Source organism: Euprymna scolopes, chromosome 39, assembly GCF_053919585.1.
Source record: "Euprymna scolopes isolate OS-2025 chromosome 39, ASM5391958v1, whole genome shotgun sequence".
NCBI classification, from domain to species: domain Eukaryota; kingdom Metazoa; phylum Mollusca; class Cephalopoda; order Sepiida; family Sepiolidae; genus Euprymna; species Euprymna scolopes.
Genome location: NC_136520.1, coordinates 31550895 through 31567053, shown reverse-complemented (window position 1 = coordinate 31567053; position 16159 = coordinate 31550895). Strand labels below are relative to the sequence as shown.

General features: G+C 33.6%; 2 protein-coding genes across 3 annotated transcripts in view; one reads left to right on the top strand and one right to left on the bottom strand.

Annotated features, from left to right (window-relative positions):
• Positions 1-16159, top strand: part of LOC145263713 (large ribosomal subunit protein eL43) — a 118441-nt gene that overhangs the window by 33064 nt on the left and 69218 nt on the right. The window lies entirely within an intron of this gene.
• LOC145263711 (GPI ethanolamine phosphate transferase 2, catalytic subunit-like) overlaps positions 1-16159 on the bottom strand; it is a 63611-nt gene that overhangs the window by 2476 nt on the left and 44976 nt on the right. For both annotated transcript variants that reach the window (XM_080120666.1, XM_080120667.1), the window contains 3 exons: positions 14280-14483; positions 10406-10730; positions 6403-6593 (listed from right to left, as the gene is read on the bottom strand). In XM_080120666.1, the coding sequence (XP_079976792.1) occupies positions 6403-6593; positions 10406-10730; positions 14280-14483 (720 nt within the window). The remainder of the gene's footprint in view (positions 1-6402; positions 6594-10405; positions 10731-14279; positions 14484-16159) is intronic.

Genomic DNA, 16159 nt, shown 5'->3' with positions numbered 1-16159 from the left:
CCCAGGGTCTGCGAGCAGCCACCTGATTGCATCAGGGGATCACCACACTCTTCAGCACATCCAGGTACACTTTGGTGCTGACTTTCAAATATACTTTGAAGATGTGAAATGGCATGATATGGCGCTCACTTGAAACCATACCAAAGACCATAATCATGGCCAGAAACTTTGTTGAGCTGTGCCCTCAAGCATTGAACCATCCAGATTTCATCAAACAGAAATGGAATCATTTTGTCTTTTCCAGGGTGACACTTTTATCGTTCCATCTTGTATTCTTTCTTTTTATCTAACAATTTAATAAAAAATATGATAAATAAAAATTAGTAGTGAAAAATTTCGCAAATCATAAGAGTAAGCGACCCAAAAGAGGAAGTCTTTAATATCAGGAACTAAATTTGACCAGACAACATTTATGCAGACTTTGAATAGGGCGTTCTTCTGGTTTGCCAAAAAGAAAAAAAAAACATCAAACCACTTATTTGATTACTTATTTTTACAATAGTATTTATTAAAAATAAAAAGCAAAGGTATTTTATTAGATTTTCCTTAAAAGAAATCAATCCACCTATTTATTCATTTCTGTAAAAACAAAAAAAATATTTGAAAGAAAAATTAATACAAAACTATTCCTGGTTTTCTTTCTTTCTTTACCTAAAATACACAGGTGACTATTTTTCGCCAATCATCCTCTGGCTTCGTAAGACTTCCTAGTCTGAGTCGGTTAATATTTAGGTTTGCCATAAAGAGCAATGTGCATTTATTTGTAAAGCTAAAGAGTCTTGAAAAAGTAATCATTTATTTTTAAATTTTAATAACTAATAACAGTGTGGTGAACCACAGCCCTCTGTAGAGATTAATTCCCGGAGAAAAACTATAGACAATCTTTCAATAACACCAAAACTGTATTTCTTATAACACTATAACTTCTACTACTACTACTACTACTACTACTACTACTACTACTACTCATCATCATTTTTTTGTTTTAATGTCTGTTTTACATGTTGGCATGCAATGAACAGCTTTTAGGAAATTCTTTCAAACTAACCTATCTCTGGTCAGGTCTTTGTGCCTTTTTCTTTTCAAATCCATTTATATCACATCGTCCCACGTTTTCCTTGGCCTTCCCATGTGGGCTGATCCTGCTACCTCAATTGTTCTACATGTACTAACCCAGAAACTTTCATCAATTCTTTCAATGTGACCAAACCATCAAAGTCTCTTGTTTTGCATACTATCCAGACTTTATCTTTCTCCGACTTCATCAGATTTGAGCCTGTCTTTAAAAATTGCGTTACACATCCAACATATCATTCTCATACCATTTCTCTCCATGCAACTCGTATTGAACTTACACAAGTTTGTAGTGTAATTCAAATCTTGTCCATAGCTGAATACTTGATGCTTTGCTAGGACTATCAAGGGTATTTTTTATTGTGATGCCATCACTAGATGAGTTGCTTACCACAGCTTAAGAGAGGCCCATATACCCTTGAGAGAAGAATAGACTGTGCCAGTTTCCCAACCTGATATTTTACCTTGCGGTACATACAGTGTCTCGCCTTCCCAAATGGTCCCCTATCTGGTATTGCCCAGGCTCGACGTTGCTTAACTTGATTGTGATGTATACCCACACTCTCTATTTGCTGTATGTATCTTTTCTGTTCAATATATTTTGTTTCCACTAATTATTCAGTTGTGTCTCTCTTCCGGATGCTTACAGGACCACAACAATATAACAAAAGTAATAAAATTTCTGAACAATCTTCATTCTCAGACCTTTACTTTCTTTAGAATTCTTCCAAAGTTTGAATTTAGCAAGTAAATATTCCTTTATTTCACATGCAAGTACTCAGTCATCAACATACAGAATCCATTCCTGAGAACCTGTACAGACAATGCTTCTAAGCAGTGGATTCAAAACAGGGCCCTAATGTTCTAGCTTAATGTTAAAGCTGTCACTATATGTGCTGTTAATTCTAACATGACTTTAAACATTTCTGTATATTGCTTGAACAGGCTTCACTAATTACTCCTTTACCTAAAGTTTACACAAATTCTACCAGATATACAAACATACACACAGAGGACTTATGAAGAAGAACCTGAAGTCCTATCTAACTAATATTCCTGGCGAACCAAGTGCAAAAGAGATCCAAACAATTGCACTTAAGGGAACAACAAGGATACTAAAAAGAGCTCTCCGCTGGTTTGAATAAAAAGCAGGGCAATGTTGACAGCTGGTTTTGCTGCCCCATACCCAACGTTACAATCTTCAAAGGAAGAAAATTTAAAAAAAAAAAAACATTTATCAATAATATAACAAATTTTTAATTCTTCATTGGTATAAACACATTTTACATCTTTAAAAAACGAGAACAGGGGAGATAAGTCATTAAACACAATTTTTGTATTATTTCATAGGCAATTATTAAATCATCATTGTATAACCTCTCTTTCATACTCCCTGGACAATGCTTCTAATACAAATGAAAAGCAACAGACTCAGTACAGATACTTGATGTATTCTTCAACATTAAGTTGTCAATAAATGTGCTATTAATTTGAATACGACTTTGAGCATTTCTGTACATTGCTTAAACAATGTTCGCTAATCATTTGTTTGCTCTTAGTTTACTCAAATCCTACCAGACACCTCTTGGCACTCTGTCAAAAGATTTCTCTAGATCCACACAGGCAAGATACAAATTCTCCTTACCAAGATACTTCTCAAGCATTTGCTTTGGGATAAATATATCACTAGTGATACTTAGGCATAAAATGGTTTCTGTGGGAATGTTAGTATCATTAATCAATGCTCATCAGACAACTTCATTTGGTTTGTTTGTTTGTTTAACCAGCATATCAACCTTCTTTGGGTTATTTAATGCTGTATACAAGATTTAAACTTTTGATACTTTCAGAATCGATTTTCGCTGGGTATATTGGGCCAATGTTTTGTTATAGTTAGTTATTTGATGGTTTTTATATTTTATGGTAAAAATTTGCTTGTTTTAAGAAATTTAGAATGGTTTTAGGATTTTCATATCAAAGAGTTCTTTTAAACTTGTAGCCTTGTAGTAGTGTTGACAAATTCGTGTGAGATCATGACAGTCAAGTAAAAAGTGTTTCACTGTGTAAGGTTCGTGACATGGTATACATTTGGGAGGTTCTTCACTTTTTAGTAGGTGGGAGAGAGTTATCTATGTGTGTCCTATCCGGATACGTGATAAGACTACTTCTTCTTTACGTGATTTTCTGTTATCTAGAGGGGTTTTTTTAAGTATAGGAGTAATTTGGAAGAGTTTGTTGTTTTGGCAATTGTTCCAATTTTCTTGCCATTTCTTTGTGATAAAAATGTTTATTGAATGTTTGCAATCCGTATATGGGACCTTTATGCCGTTTATTTGTAGTTTTAAGGAATATTTGGCCACCATGTCAGCTTTATCATTTCCACAGAAACCGTAGTGACTGGGAATCCAACAAAAGAAGAAAGTTTTATGTTGCATGATAGAATGGATCTTTTGTAACAGTTTGATGAGTAGGGAATTGCTTAATTTTTGATTTTTTATTGCTTCTAATACTGATAATGAGTCTACAAATATTATAAATTTTTTTGAGTTCTGGTTGATGATAATATCTAGAGCCAGGTTTATGGCTGTAATTTCTGCACTATAGATAGATGAGTTATTTGGTAACCTTTTCTGCTGAATAGTGTTTTCTGAAATAGCGGCACATCCCACTTTGTTTTGATCTTTGGAACCATCCGTGTAAATGTGTATCCAATTTGGGTAAGTATCCAGAATGTTGTTTAGTTTTTCTCTATAGTCTGCAGGGTGAGTATTGGATTTAGGATATATTGTCAGGTCTAGTATGACTTTAGATAGATTTAATAGCCAGGGTGGGAGTTCTGGGAGATTTTCCTCGTGGATGCTGGTATGATCTATTGAGTTGTCTGTAAGTGGTTTTATTATTTCTTCCATGTAGAGACCAAAGGGTCTAATTGCATTTTCGTTTTGTTTGAATAGATGTATGTAGTTGGGATTGAAAGTGCATTGATAGGCAGAATTTCTGGGGTTTGATTTTAGTTTTAGATAATATTGTAAGCCTAATTTTTCACGTCTCAATTTTGGTGGAGGTTCATAGGCTTCAGCATATAAGCTTTCTATCGGAGAGGTTTTGAATGCACCCAGGGCAAGTCTTAATCCTGTGTGATGGATAGAATTTAGAGTTTTAAGGTAACTTTTTCTGGTTAAACCATATATAAAGCTTCCATAATCTAGTTTGGTTTTTATCAGAGTTCTATATGATTTTAAGAGTGATGAACAGTCTGATCCCCACTCAGTATTTGCTATAACCCTTAATAGTTGTAGAGTCTTGAAATATTTTTGTTTTAAATATTTTAAGTGAGGGATGAAGGAGAGTTTTTTTTATCAAAAATAAATCTCAAAAATTTATGTTGATCAGCTATTTCGATTTTTGATCCTTTTAGATTGAGAATAGGGCGATTGTGCATTTTTCTATGATTACAGAAATGGACACATTTAGTTTTGGTTGTTGAAAATTTAAAGCCATTTTCTGTCGTCCATTGTGTTGGTTTGTTTATGCACATTTGTAGTTGGCGTTCTGAAGTATGAATATTTTTGGATCTATGGCAGATTACAAGGTTATCCACATATAAGGAGCCATTTATCTCATTGTTCAGACAATTTACAATATTATTAATTTTTATATTAAATAGCATAACTGATAAAACGCATCCTTGTGGGACTCCTTCTCCCTGTATTTTTGTCTCTGATAGGGTGGGTCCGATTCTTACTTTAAAACTTCTATCAGATAGAAAATCTTTTATCAGTATGGGTCGTCTGCCCTTTAATCCAAGGTTGTAAAGATCTTTTATTATACCCTGTCACCATGTTGTATCATATGCCTTTTCTAAATCAAAAAAGATAGCTATTGCATGTTCTTTTTTAATGAATGCTTGTTTTATCGTTATTTCCATGGCAAGTGCTCGTCTGAACTCCATTCTATGGTTCCCCCTCGCCAATCTTTCACGAGAAACACCCGTCTGGCTGAACCTACTGTCAATAATTTTCCCAACGCTTTATCTGTGCCTAAATCCAAACGTAGATTCCATGAGCAGAGCTTCTTTCTCAGAAGTGCACGACTGTGGAACTCTCTTCTGTTTGCCTGTTTCCCACCTGACTACAACTTGGATGTCTTCAATTCCAACATAAACAAATTCCTGACAAACCGCCCTCTTAAGTAAGACACTCTATCAAATCTCCAATACTAATGATTACTACAATACTATCTCATTGATTACTGTACACGCAATAACCCTTATCCCTGAGTGGCCTCCGGGCCTTGATAAGTGGTGACCTCCATGTAAAAAAAAAAAACAAAAAAAACTGTCATCTAAGCTTTAGCCTCTGTCCCATCAATGATATATTGCATCTCTCTGCTTGTTCTACAAGTATTTTAATGGTGAATGCTCTGACAAACTACAAGCACTAGTACCCACTCGACGTAAATACCTCCGTCAAACCTAAAAAGCAGCTAAATCCCACCCCTACACAGTAGAGATCACTAGGTGTAAGGAAGCCTCTAATAGTTTCGTCTCCAGAACTGGTAGACTTTGGAACTCCCTTCCGGGATTCTGCTTTCCCAACTGTACTGACATGAAGAAGTTCAAGTGCAATGTGAACAGATGTCTTGCTGCTCATCACCCTTCATAATGTCACTGCAACTTATGTCCCCAATAGTAGCCTTCTACTTCAAAGTGGCACTGTGTCTTATTTGGGGTGAAAGTTGAATAAAAAAAACAAAAAAACATTAGAAACAGTAAAAGAAAGACAAAGAAAAAAAACAGAAGAAAAAGAAAAAAGTAGGTATTTGTACAGTTTAATCAAGACATTAAAAAAATGAAAATATCGAAAAAAAAAAAAAAAAAGTTTAAATTGTACATATCCGTTATGGAATGAAGTTCTCTGAAAAACATTTTCACTTAATTTCATCAAGTAGTTTTTTGTTTTTTTTTTATAGCAAAAAAACAACTGGTTATGATACCGAGCAAAACGTTTGATTTTTAGGAAGAAAAGCTAGTATTAAAGATGGGGAGGGAGTGTCGGCGCTTTACACTGAGTTATCTCCCCCGTGGCGTGTTAAAAAAATTCCAACGCTGCCATAAAAACGTGTTTTTCCGTTGTAAAAAAAAAACTATTTGATCAAATTAAGTGAAATTTTTTTGGGGGGGAGATCTTCAGTCCAAAAAGGATACATACAATATAACCTTTCTTTTGATATTTTCATTTTTTTAATGTCTTGATTAAACTGTACAAGTGCCAAAAAGTAAAAAACAAAAGAAACACAAGAAAAAAAGTAAAAGGAAAAATAAAATACCTGTTTTTTATTTGTGTTTTATGTTGTTGAAGTGACGTTTCCAGCTGGAAATTAATGAGACATGAATACCAGAAAATGACACCAGAATAAGTTGAAAGGGCCAGCAAAACTGAAACAAGAAAGGGTCTGTACTGGCCAACGCCTGTGTATCCTGCAGTCACATCAATTGAGCTGAGACTGTTAGAATGACCCTGAAATAATAAAAACAAATATTTACAGATAAATTCTTTTGTATAATTGTTATGTCTTCGATGATGAAGAATATTATGAGAGGATTGAAAATAAATGGAATGGACAACTTATAAAGACAGTTTATGGGTCTGAAATAAAGAATAAAAAAAAACATTTATAGATAAATCCTTTTCTATAACTGCTATATTGTCAAAGAGAAATTAGAGAAAATTAAGACAAACGTGTTGAATGAAGAATAATACTCTAAGGCAATTTCTTATTCCTATGTTCGACTTTTTTTGTATGGGCACTTTTACTGATAGTACACGCATGAAACTCTAGTCCTCTTTAAAGTAATCTCCTTCGGCTGCAATGCACTTATTGAACCGTTCCAACAACTTTTGCCTCTTTCATCTCCTCAATTGTCTCATAACAGCCTCTAAGGTTTTCTTTGAGCTTAGGAAATAACCAAAAGTCACAAAGAGCAAGGTCTAGACTATATGGAGGGTGAGGAACTGTTTTAATACCCCTCTTTAGTCATAACAACGTCTTTCTTTTTAATCTTCTCTGAGCACCCTTGGGACAAACTTCATGCAAATCTTCCACATGCAAGATGGTCCAAAAGCAGTCTGAAGCATTCCATACGTTTCTGTGGCAGTTTTTCCAAGTTTAAAACAGAATTTTATTGCATATCGTTTTTCTAAAGTGTCCTCACGTCCAGATTGCATTTTTGAAATTCACTAACTGTGACAACCAGGCTTTAGTAGAGTGTATTTCAATTCTTGCTGTAGTTGTTCATTTGAACCTGAAATCATGAAAATTAGTCAGTCATCTCATAAGATGTATAGCAATAACATACTGAATTTTTAAGAGTTTACAACAATTTTAAATGCTTTTACGAAGACGTCTTCTTGAAGGCACTTCATACTTTATCATCCTCCACCCCTTTTTGAAAAAATGGGATCATCCAAACACCGAAGATACAACACAAAAAAGTACATTTTTTTTTATTTCACCTCATGTTGTTATGGTATCAAACAATAGTTTAGATCCAAAGTGTAGTATCTGCTGTGTCCAAAGATGGTACCATAATATTGTGGGGTTGGTATTTGTGATGGACATCCACAAAATGGAAATATGTCAAAAACTCTTACAAAAACTTTGGAGATAGAACCTCATAACCAGATATATATGTAAACTAAATTATTTAGAGTATTTATATAAGTACTAGCAGAGAGACCCGACGTTGCCCAGGATTTCACACACCTATATTTTTATTGTCGTAAACTGTCTTCATAAGTTGACCATTTTTCAATCAAATTGATTGATTACCTGCTCTAGTTGGGGAAACCATCTCTGTGCACCAGGATGAAGCTTCAAATACTTCCCTACAGTGACTCAGTCCACAATACATTGTGGTCTTCATTGCACTGTAGAGAACCTACTGCTGATTTTAGAAAATTTTTATATATAATGACTTGCATTTAAGTTTAAAATGCAAAAGTCAAGTATCATGGTTCAATTGTGCTCTAAACAGAAACATTCATTTCGAATGCACTCCTGTCAGATCTAAGAACCTGCTGTTGATTTTATGCACTAGGCCTTTCTGATTGTGTGCTAATAAAACTTCTTTAATGCACTTGTGATGTTAGGCTGTGTAGGTGTTAACTTTAGCCAAAATCACCTGTTCCTTCTTTCATTGGATTATTTCGATTATCAATACTTATCGAAGGCATTCCGATACAAAACCTATCTAAGAACACTACCAAGCACATAAAGTACCTCTGTGTGAAATTTCATAAAAATTTGCCCAACTGTTTTTGAGTCCATAGGGAACGAACACACACACAAAGTGTCCTTTATATAATAGTAGAGATAGAGAGGTTTAAACAAAGTGCAATAATACAGAATTTTTTTAAAACTGGATACCTGTTTTATGAATTCAAAAACAAAAATTAACATAACGATAAGATAAAAACTTCTTTTTTTTCCCTTTTTTAAACTTTTTTTTGGGGATAAATGATAACCAAAATTCAAAGCAAATTAATTTTGCTTAAAATTTGTATTTCTTGTGATTTTTACCAATAAATAATATAAATACATTTATCATAGTTACTTACTCTCTTATGAAAATAATAAGTAGCACATCTTGAGTGAAAATGATACTCAAGACGAGAACAGTAGCCTGAAGAATCCAAACACAATGGAACCTCTAGATACAAAATTAATTGGTTCCAGCTTGGGTTTCATATCTTGAAACTTTCATATCCTAAAAGGTGTTTTACATGTAAATCCTCTAATCCATTCCAAGCCCTATGAAAACACTCATTAAATTTTATAATAAGGATAAAACCAGAATGAAATAAGAACCAAATAGTACCTAACCTAACTGTTGACTTGCCATTTATTTTTTACTTTTCTTTGACATCCGAATATAAAATCCTATTTAATAAAAAAAATGATTGAAAGATATGACATAATTTTTTTAATCGTTATTTTAATCATTATTTGTAAAGTCACAACCTCAATCAAATCTATGGAGACGCATGTGTGCAGAAGAAAAAGGACTCAAAGTGAAATGGATTATTTATTTTCTTACAGCTAAATTGTGATTTCTAAAAAAAAAAATAATAACAAACTCTTCCATCTCTTACAAAAATTTCAGTGGATGTATGATGAAAATTAAAACAGGAACTCTTTCTTCAATCTATATTCTTTACATGTGGTAATAATTTTCATTTATGGAGTGGTAAGTAGAAAAAATAAATTCAAGTTCAAGAAAAACATGTTTTTCCAGATCAACACAAATATTTACAGAAATTTACTAAAAAAATTTAAAAAAATCAAATAAACCCCGATTTTAAAAATATTTTCAGGGACATAAAATTTTTACATCACGTTTGTAAGCTGAAAATTTCGTAAGCAGAGTCTTTTGTATTTAAAAGTTCCACTATAAATAATTAATCCTCATCTCAAAAATTCAGAAACATAATGTCCTGAGTTACTTCCCTTTAATTACACATCATTCTTATTTGATCTTTACTAAGAGTGATAGGAGCCTTCTATCATGTTTGAAAGGGACACAATGTTTAACGAGCGAGATCGGAGATGCGCCGCTGTACAACTCATACTCTTTACCGATCCAAGTTATGATCACAGGACCATTGCCAGCACTCTTAAAATGCATCGCTGGATTGTCACAAATAACAGGGATGTGCCCACAGTGATAAAAACAAAGTTTCCGGCCACAGTTATGGTCTTTGGTGTGGTTTCAAGTGAAGGCCACATCATACCACCTCACATCTTTGAAGTCGGCTTGAAAGTCAACACCAAAGTGTACCTGGATGTGCTGAAAAGTGTGGTGATCCCCTGGTGCAATCAGGTGGCTGCTGGCAGACCCTGGATGTGGCAGCAGGATTCGGCACCAGCCCACAAGTTCAAAGAGACCCAGGCTTAGCTTCAGAAGGAGTGCTACGAATTTTTATCCCTCACTGACCTTGAATCACCCTTGACCTGAACCCGCTGGACTACTTCATTTGATTATACGTCGAGAACATCACCAACATGACCTCCCACAACACCAAAGCTAGCCTGATCGCAATCACCTGCCGAGTATTCGCCTAGCTCTTGCCGGCACTTGTGGAAAAGGCATGATTTTTTCAATAAAAGTTTTAAAATAAAGCTGTAGTGTGGTTTTCTGTAGGGCAACACTTTATCGTTCCACCCTGTACTTATTGTACAATTACTTTATCTTTCTTCATAAACAAGTCAGTCATGCCTTTTTTACTTCAGGGCGATACTGAGTAGGTAAAGCTGGTTTACGTTTGCTTACCTGATAGAAATATGTTGCTTGTGCCATCCAGGTGTAAACCAAAGCTGTAGCCCAAACTGGGAGGTTGATACGAGAGAGTAATTTGCGTAAGAGGATTTCTTGAATTGTAGCTATTGCAAGCACGCACATGTTATGAGGGTAGGAGGTAAGGAGGGTGGATATTATGATGGAAACGGACTTCAGACAAGAGATGGCAGATTGCATGGTGACATAGCAGATATTTTCGTCACTGTTACTTGAAATGTTTTTCATGCGGATGACGATACAAGTCTCGAGGATTAGAAGTAGGGTCAAGCTGTAGACAATCCGAGATTCTTTTAAACCACTGTAAAAAAAAAAAAAGAAAGAAAGATTATATTGAAATTTATACTTATGTACATATATACATTAGTGTTGGGATGATTAATAATGATTGGGAATCTAAAAAATTTAGAATTCTTTTAATTGTCCTTTGTTTGTCTTTGTTACAAAACGTAAATTTCTCTTGCTGGTATCTCTATCTCTACTATTATATAAAAAAGAAATTTGTATGTGTGTGCATGCGAGTTCTTTCCCTATGAAACGGCTGGGCCAACTTTTAAAGAATTTCACATAAAGGTACTTGATGTGTCTGGGAGTGTTCTTACATAGGTTTTCTATTGGAATGCTGGAAATATGGTATGATCCTTCTACTGTTCAAGTAGATATCTCACTGTTGATGCAACTCTCTACCTATATAAGAGCCAGGTATGTCCAAGGATGGAGTCCTGTTGACACATCTGGTCAGAGCTGCTAGAAATTCTTATCCTGCCTCAACAGAGTTCAAAATAGACTTTGTAGCTTGGGGGGGGATGCCCTTTTCTCTTTCTTGCAACCTCTTTCTCACAGAAGAGACATTGCAAGCCTGTTTCTGCTTTATTGTTATTTTCATGGCAGGTGCTCATCTGAGCTCCAATCTACGGTCCCCCCTCACCAAACTTTCACAAAAACACTCATCTAGCTAAAACCACTATCTATAATTTCCCACACTCTTTATCTGTGCCTAAACCTAAACATAAATTCCATGAACAAAGCTTCTTTCTTAGAACTGCACACCTATGGAACAATCTTCCGTTTGCCTGCTTTCCAGCTGACTACAATTTGGTCATCTTCAATTCCAACGTAAACAAATTGTTGATGAGCCGTTCCCCTTAAGTAATCCACTTTACACAATTTCCACTACTAATAATTACTACGATATTGTCTCATTGACTTCTGTACACTCATTAACCCTTATCCTCGAGTGGCCTCCGAGCTTGGATAAGTTAAAAAAAAAAAAAAAGAGAAGTATCAAAAATCAATAATGGAAACAATCCAATTAAAGAAAGAAAGTCTAATTCTGACCAAAGTTAACACCTTTGTACAGCCTAACATCACTTGAATTTGAAAAGTTTTATCACCGCACAAGCAGAAAGGCCCAGCTTATAATATCAACTGTAAATTCTTTGATAAGACAGGGGCCCATTTGAAATGAATGTTTCTCTTTAGAGCACAATTGAACCATGGTACTTGACTTTTGCATTTTAAACTTTAAGTCAATCTATTATCTATACTCCTATAAATTTGGGCATTTTGTGTATTGATATTCATATTAAAAACCCCTTTTTTTCTATTTATTTAAAAAGAAAATACAACTTTGTTATAAATGGGTCATGGAATCGCATTTACTAGCAAAAGATCTAGCTTATTTGCATATTCTTTGAAACATTCATTTTAATTAATTCCCTATTAGTTTTTTCGTTTTTCTTATGGATAATCATCTTTAGTTAACTATTACGTGTAATTATATTCATGCAGATATTCTACATGATTCATACTTGCGTAATATTTGTGTGAAAAGGTTATAGTAAACACAAACCTCTTTCTATATATATTTATGTATGCATATATATATTTCTTTTAAAAATTTTGCTTAACAAAACTCCTCTCTCAATTTTTGGTCTACTAACATTGGACTTCATATATAGGGTATTCAAACTCATTCGAAACTTTATATTTGGGTTTTAGCCGGGGAAAATTGGTGCAAAAGTGAAATGTAAAGAAATGAAATTTGCCAGGTGAAGGTCAAATGACAGCATTACAAATATGCATGCGCAACATAATAGCTATTGGTTCAGGTTTTAATTTTTAGCCTTGCAGCAAACATGTCTTCATAGTTCAGGCATTAACGTCAAGGGAAAAAGTAAATTGTAAGCTATACATTTTGGTTTCGATTCTCGGTGGTGGCGCATGAGTCATTTTTTTTTAAAACTTTTTAAATCATTACTATAAATTGGGTCCAATATAATATAATAAATACGAAATCTGCATTAATCAAAATATCATAATTAAGCATATTTTACGACTGGGAAATGTTAGTTTAAAGATATTTTTATAAAATCAACAGTAGATTTTTTACAGTGCAAAGTACATTACAATGTATTGTGGACTAAGTCACTGCGGGGAAAGATGTGACGCTTCCTCTTGGTACACTGTGGCGGGGGGGGGGGCTTAGTGGATCAGGTAATCAATCGATAATGATTAAAAAATGTGTGATTTCACCAGTTTCAATGACAATAAAAGTATGGCAGAGTGAAACATTTGTTAATTCTCATTCAATTCCAGACAACATCGGGTCCCCCTGCTAATTAATGGTAAAATGATGGATATTTATTGATTTGAAACTACCAGTAAAATTAAATTCTGTAGATCACTTCCACAAGAGTATTTTTACCTTTACGAAAAATATATTCACATATTACATGGGTTTTTACGGTAATTTAAAAACAGTCTATAATTAAATATATAGAAATTTCAAAAGAATTTAAATTGGTAATTGTATCAGAATCAGGAATTTGGAATAGAATCCATAACTGAATCAGAATCAGGGAAAATATTGGAATCGTCCCATCACTAATATAGATATTTATATAATAAAGTCAGTTACATTCTTCAAAAGTTTATCATTAATACATTCTCTCCTACAAAACCAATATACCTTTCTTAATAGTTAGTAAATTACGGAAATTGTAAGTTTGCTCAGTTGGCAGAGTGCTTGCCTCACATGCAAGGGGCTCGGGTTTCGAATTCCAGGTCCGGATATGTCTAATTGATGAGCCCAAATGAGGGCTCCAGTTCGTTGGCTGTCGTGGCTCTTGTGGGTTGCGACGTTGTTTGGCTGTGGAAATAATCATATATAATCTTTCATATTCTGAAAAATTCTATTACTAATTGTTTGCTAGGTTAGCATTGCTGGATGGCATCATCCTTGCAAGTTGAAAATTCCTACTTGTGAGACATCGGCTTGGGGTTATTAGCTGGTTGGATGGCTGCGTCCCTTGTCGAGGTGAAGTAGGCCCACTCCATAGTCAGATTTCACTGCGGCTGCGGTTTGCTTGATTTGTGTTAGTTAATAGAATTTCTTGTGTGTGGGACGTTTGCTCAGTTGGCAAAGTGCTTGCCTTGCATGCAAGCGGCTCGAGTTTCAAATCCAGAGTCTGGATATATCTAACTGATGAGCCCAAATGAGGGCGAAACTTGAGTCTTGAACTTCCGGTTCGTTGGCTGTCATGGCTCTTGTGGGCTATGACATTGTTTGGCTGTAAAAATAATTATAAATTATAAGTTTTTGATTATTTACAAAAACAATATATTTCTATTGGTTCAATAATTCTTTCAATAACAGACATTTTCTGAAATTAACCAGTAATTTTCACTAGATAGTAAAATAAATAATATCCAATGAAATTGTTCCTTTTGTTAAAGTTGGAAATTGAAAAAGGTGTCCTGATTCACTAGGTAAGTCTTTCATATAATTTCATTAATGTTTTTTAATTTTTATATTTTAAATTAAAAAAAAGAAAGAAATTAGAATTACTTTTCACTGATGTTCCACATCCATGGAGGAGGGCTGATAAGTTTTTTGGCAGCTGCATGAAATAAATAAACAAAGATGAGAGCAGCCACCACTAATAGGAGGTGACACGAATGGATCTGCTGCTTGTAATGGATCCAGATGGAGATCAAAATAATTTTCAAAAACAACAGGCAAACCGCAGAAAGTAGCCATTTGTTTTCAGGTCTGAAAAACAAGAGAAATTTCTTACATTACTTCAGTATTTTTTCCTTTTTTATATTTTTTTAGTATTTTTCCCTTTTTATATTTTTAAGTATTTTTCTTTTTTTTATATTTTTCAGCATTTTTTCCTTTTTATATTTTTAGTATATTTTCCTTTTTATATTTTTAAGTATTTTTCTTTTTTTTATATTTTTCAGCATTTTTTCCTTTTTATATTTTTAGTATATTTTCCTTTTTCATGCTTTTTAGTATTTTTTCCTTTTATAAATTTTTTAGTATTTTTCCTCTTTTTATAAATTTTTTAGTATTTTTCCTCTTTTTATATTTTTTTTAGTATTTTTTCTCCTTATGTATTTTTAGTATTTCCCTTGTTTACATTTATTAGTATTTTTTTCATTTTATAATTTTTAATATTTTTTCCCTTTTATATTTTTAGTATTTTTCCTCCTTTTTATAATTCTTAGTTTTTCTTTCCATTTTATTCTCTTAATACATTTTTCTCTTTTATAATTTTTAGTATTTTTCCACCATTTTTTCCCTTTTTTATATTCTTTTTATATTTATAGTATATTCTTTCTCCCATTTACTTTTTGTATTTTTTCTCCCTTTTAAATTATTGTATTTTCTGTTCTTATGAACCTAAGTACTAGTCGATGTATGCAAAATATTTAAAACAAAGACTGTTAAACAGTTTAGATTTATAAAGTCAGGCATAAATTGAAGCTTATTTGTACTAAATATGGTTAGATTACAAAAAGAATTATCAATTTTTTTGACAATTCCATTTTTTATTGAAGGGACAGGTTACCTTGTAATCTGCACATGTTGGGTGGAGAAATGCATAAAAAAAGGATACATTTTCATATAAAAGTGCTGTGAAAATAATTAAAGAAAGGACAGCTACAAATCTCTATTTATAGTAAGTTAAATATGTTCATATGTTTATCTATTTGTATGTACAGCATTCACTCCTTAACTAATTAACCGATCATTATGAATTTTAGAACACAGCTGCCAGGTATAAGTCATCATAATTGTTGTGTTCAGAGAAACTGTGATGTCAGGTTGGTTGGTTGGTTGTTTTTGTTTTACGGCATATCAACCCTTTTCAGGTCATTTAATGCCGAATCCAGTGATTTTGAAGAAAATTTTTTAATAGAATATATTTGTTTTTTGCAAGTAGGTTTCTATTTAACCCATAGTTGGGACCCTAACAGGTACTACCACTCCGAGTCAGAGTGGACCTGGGAGCAATGGCAATTAAATGGTGGCTCCATACTCCCCAAAGCCCGCAAGCTTGAGCCTCACCATCGGATATAGTTTAAGGTCATATCCAGGACCGTGATGTCAGGATTATTGGATAATATAGTAACAAGCAGACAAGCTCATAGTATTTTAAATACGATTTATTTGCAGCAGAAACATTAAATTATTTACAGAATAAATTCGGTCCTGGTGAAGCCACCAATTTGCTTGGGTCTCTTCCCAGAACTCTCTAGTCTTTTTTTTTTTTCAAGGATCTATAAAGGGTGAAAACTCTTACTTTCTTTATTTAGTTATTCCTCCATTTATCGTTATAACATTAATGTAGACTATACTTAGTTTAATTTGATTTTAGTAGCTAAAAAGGAGGTAGAAATTTTTTGTGAATATTCAGGTAACCTTGGCTTTTGCAAAAT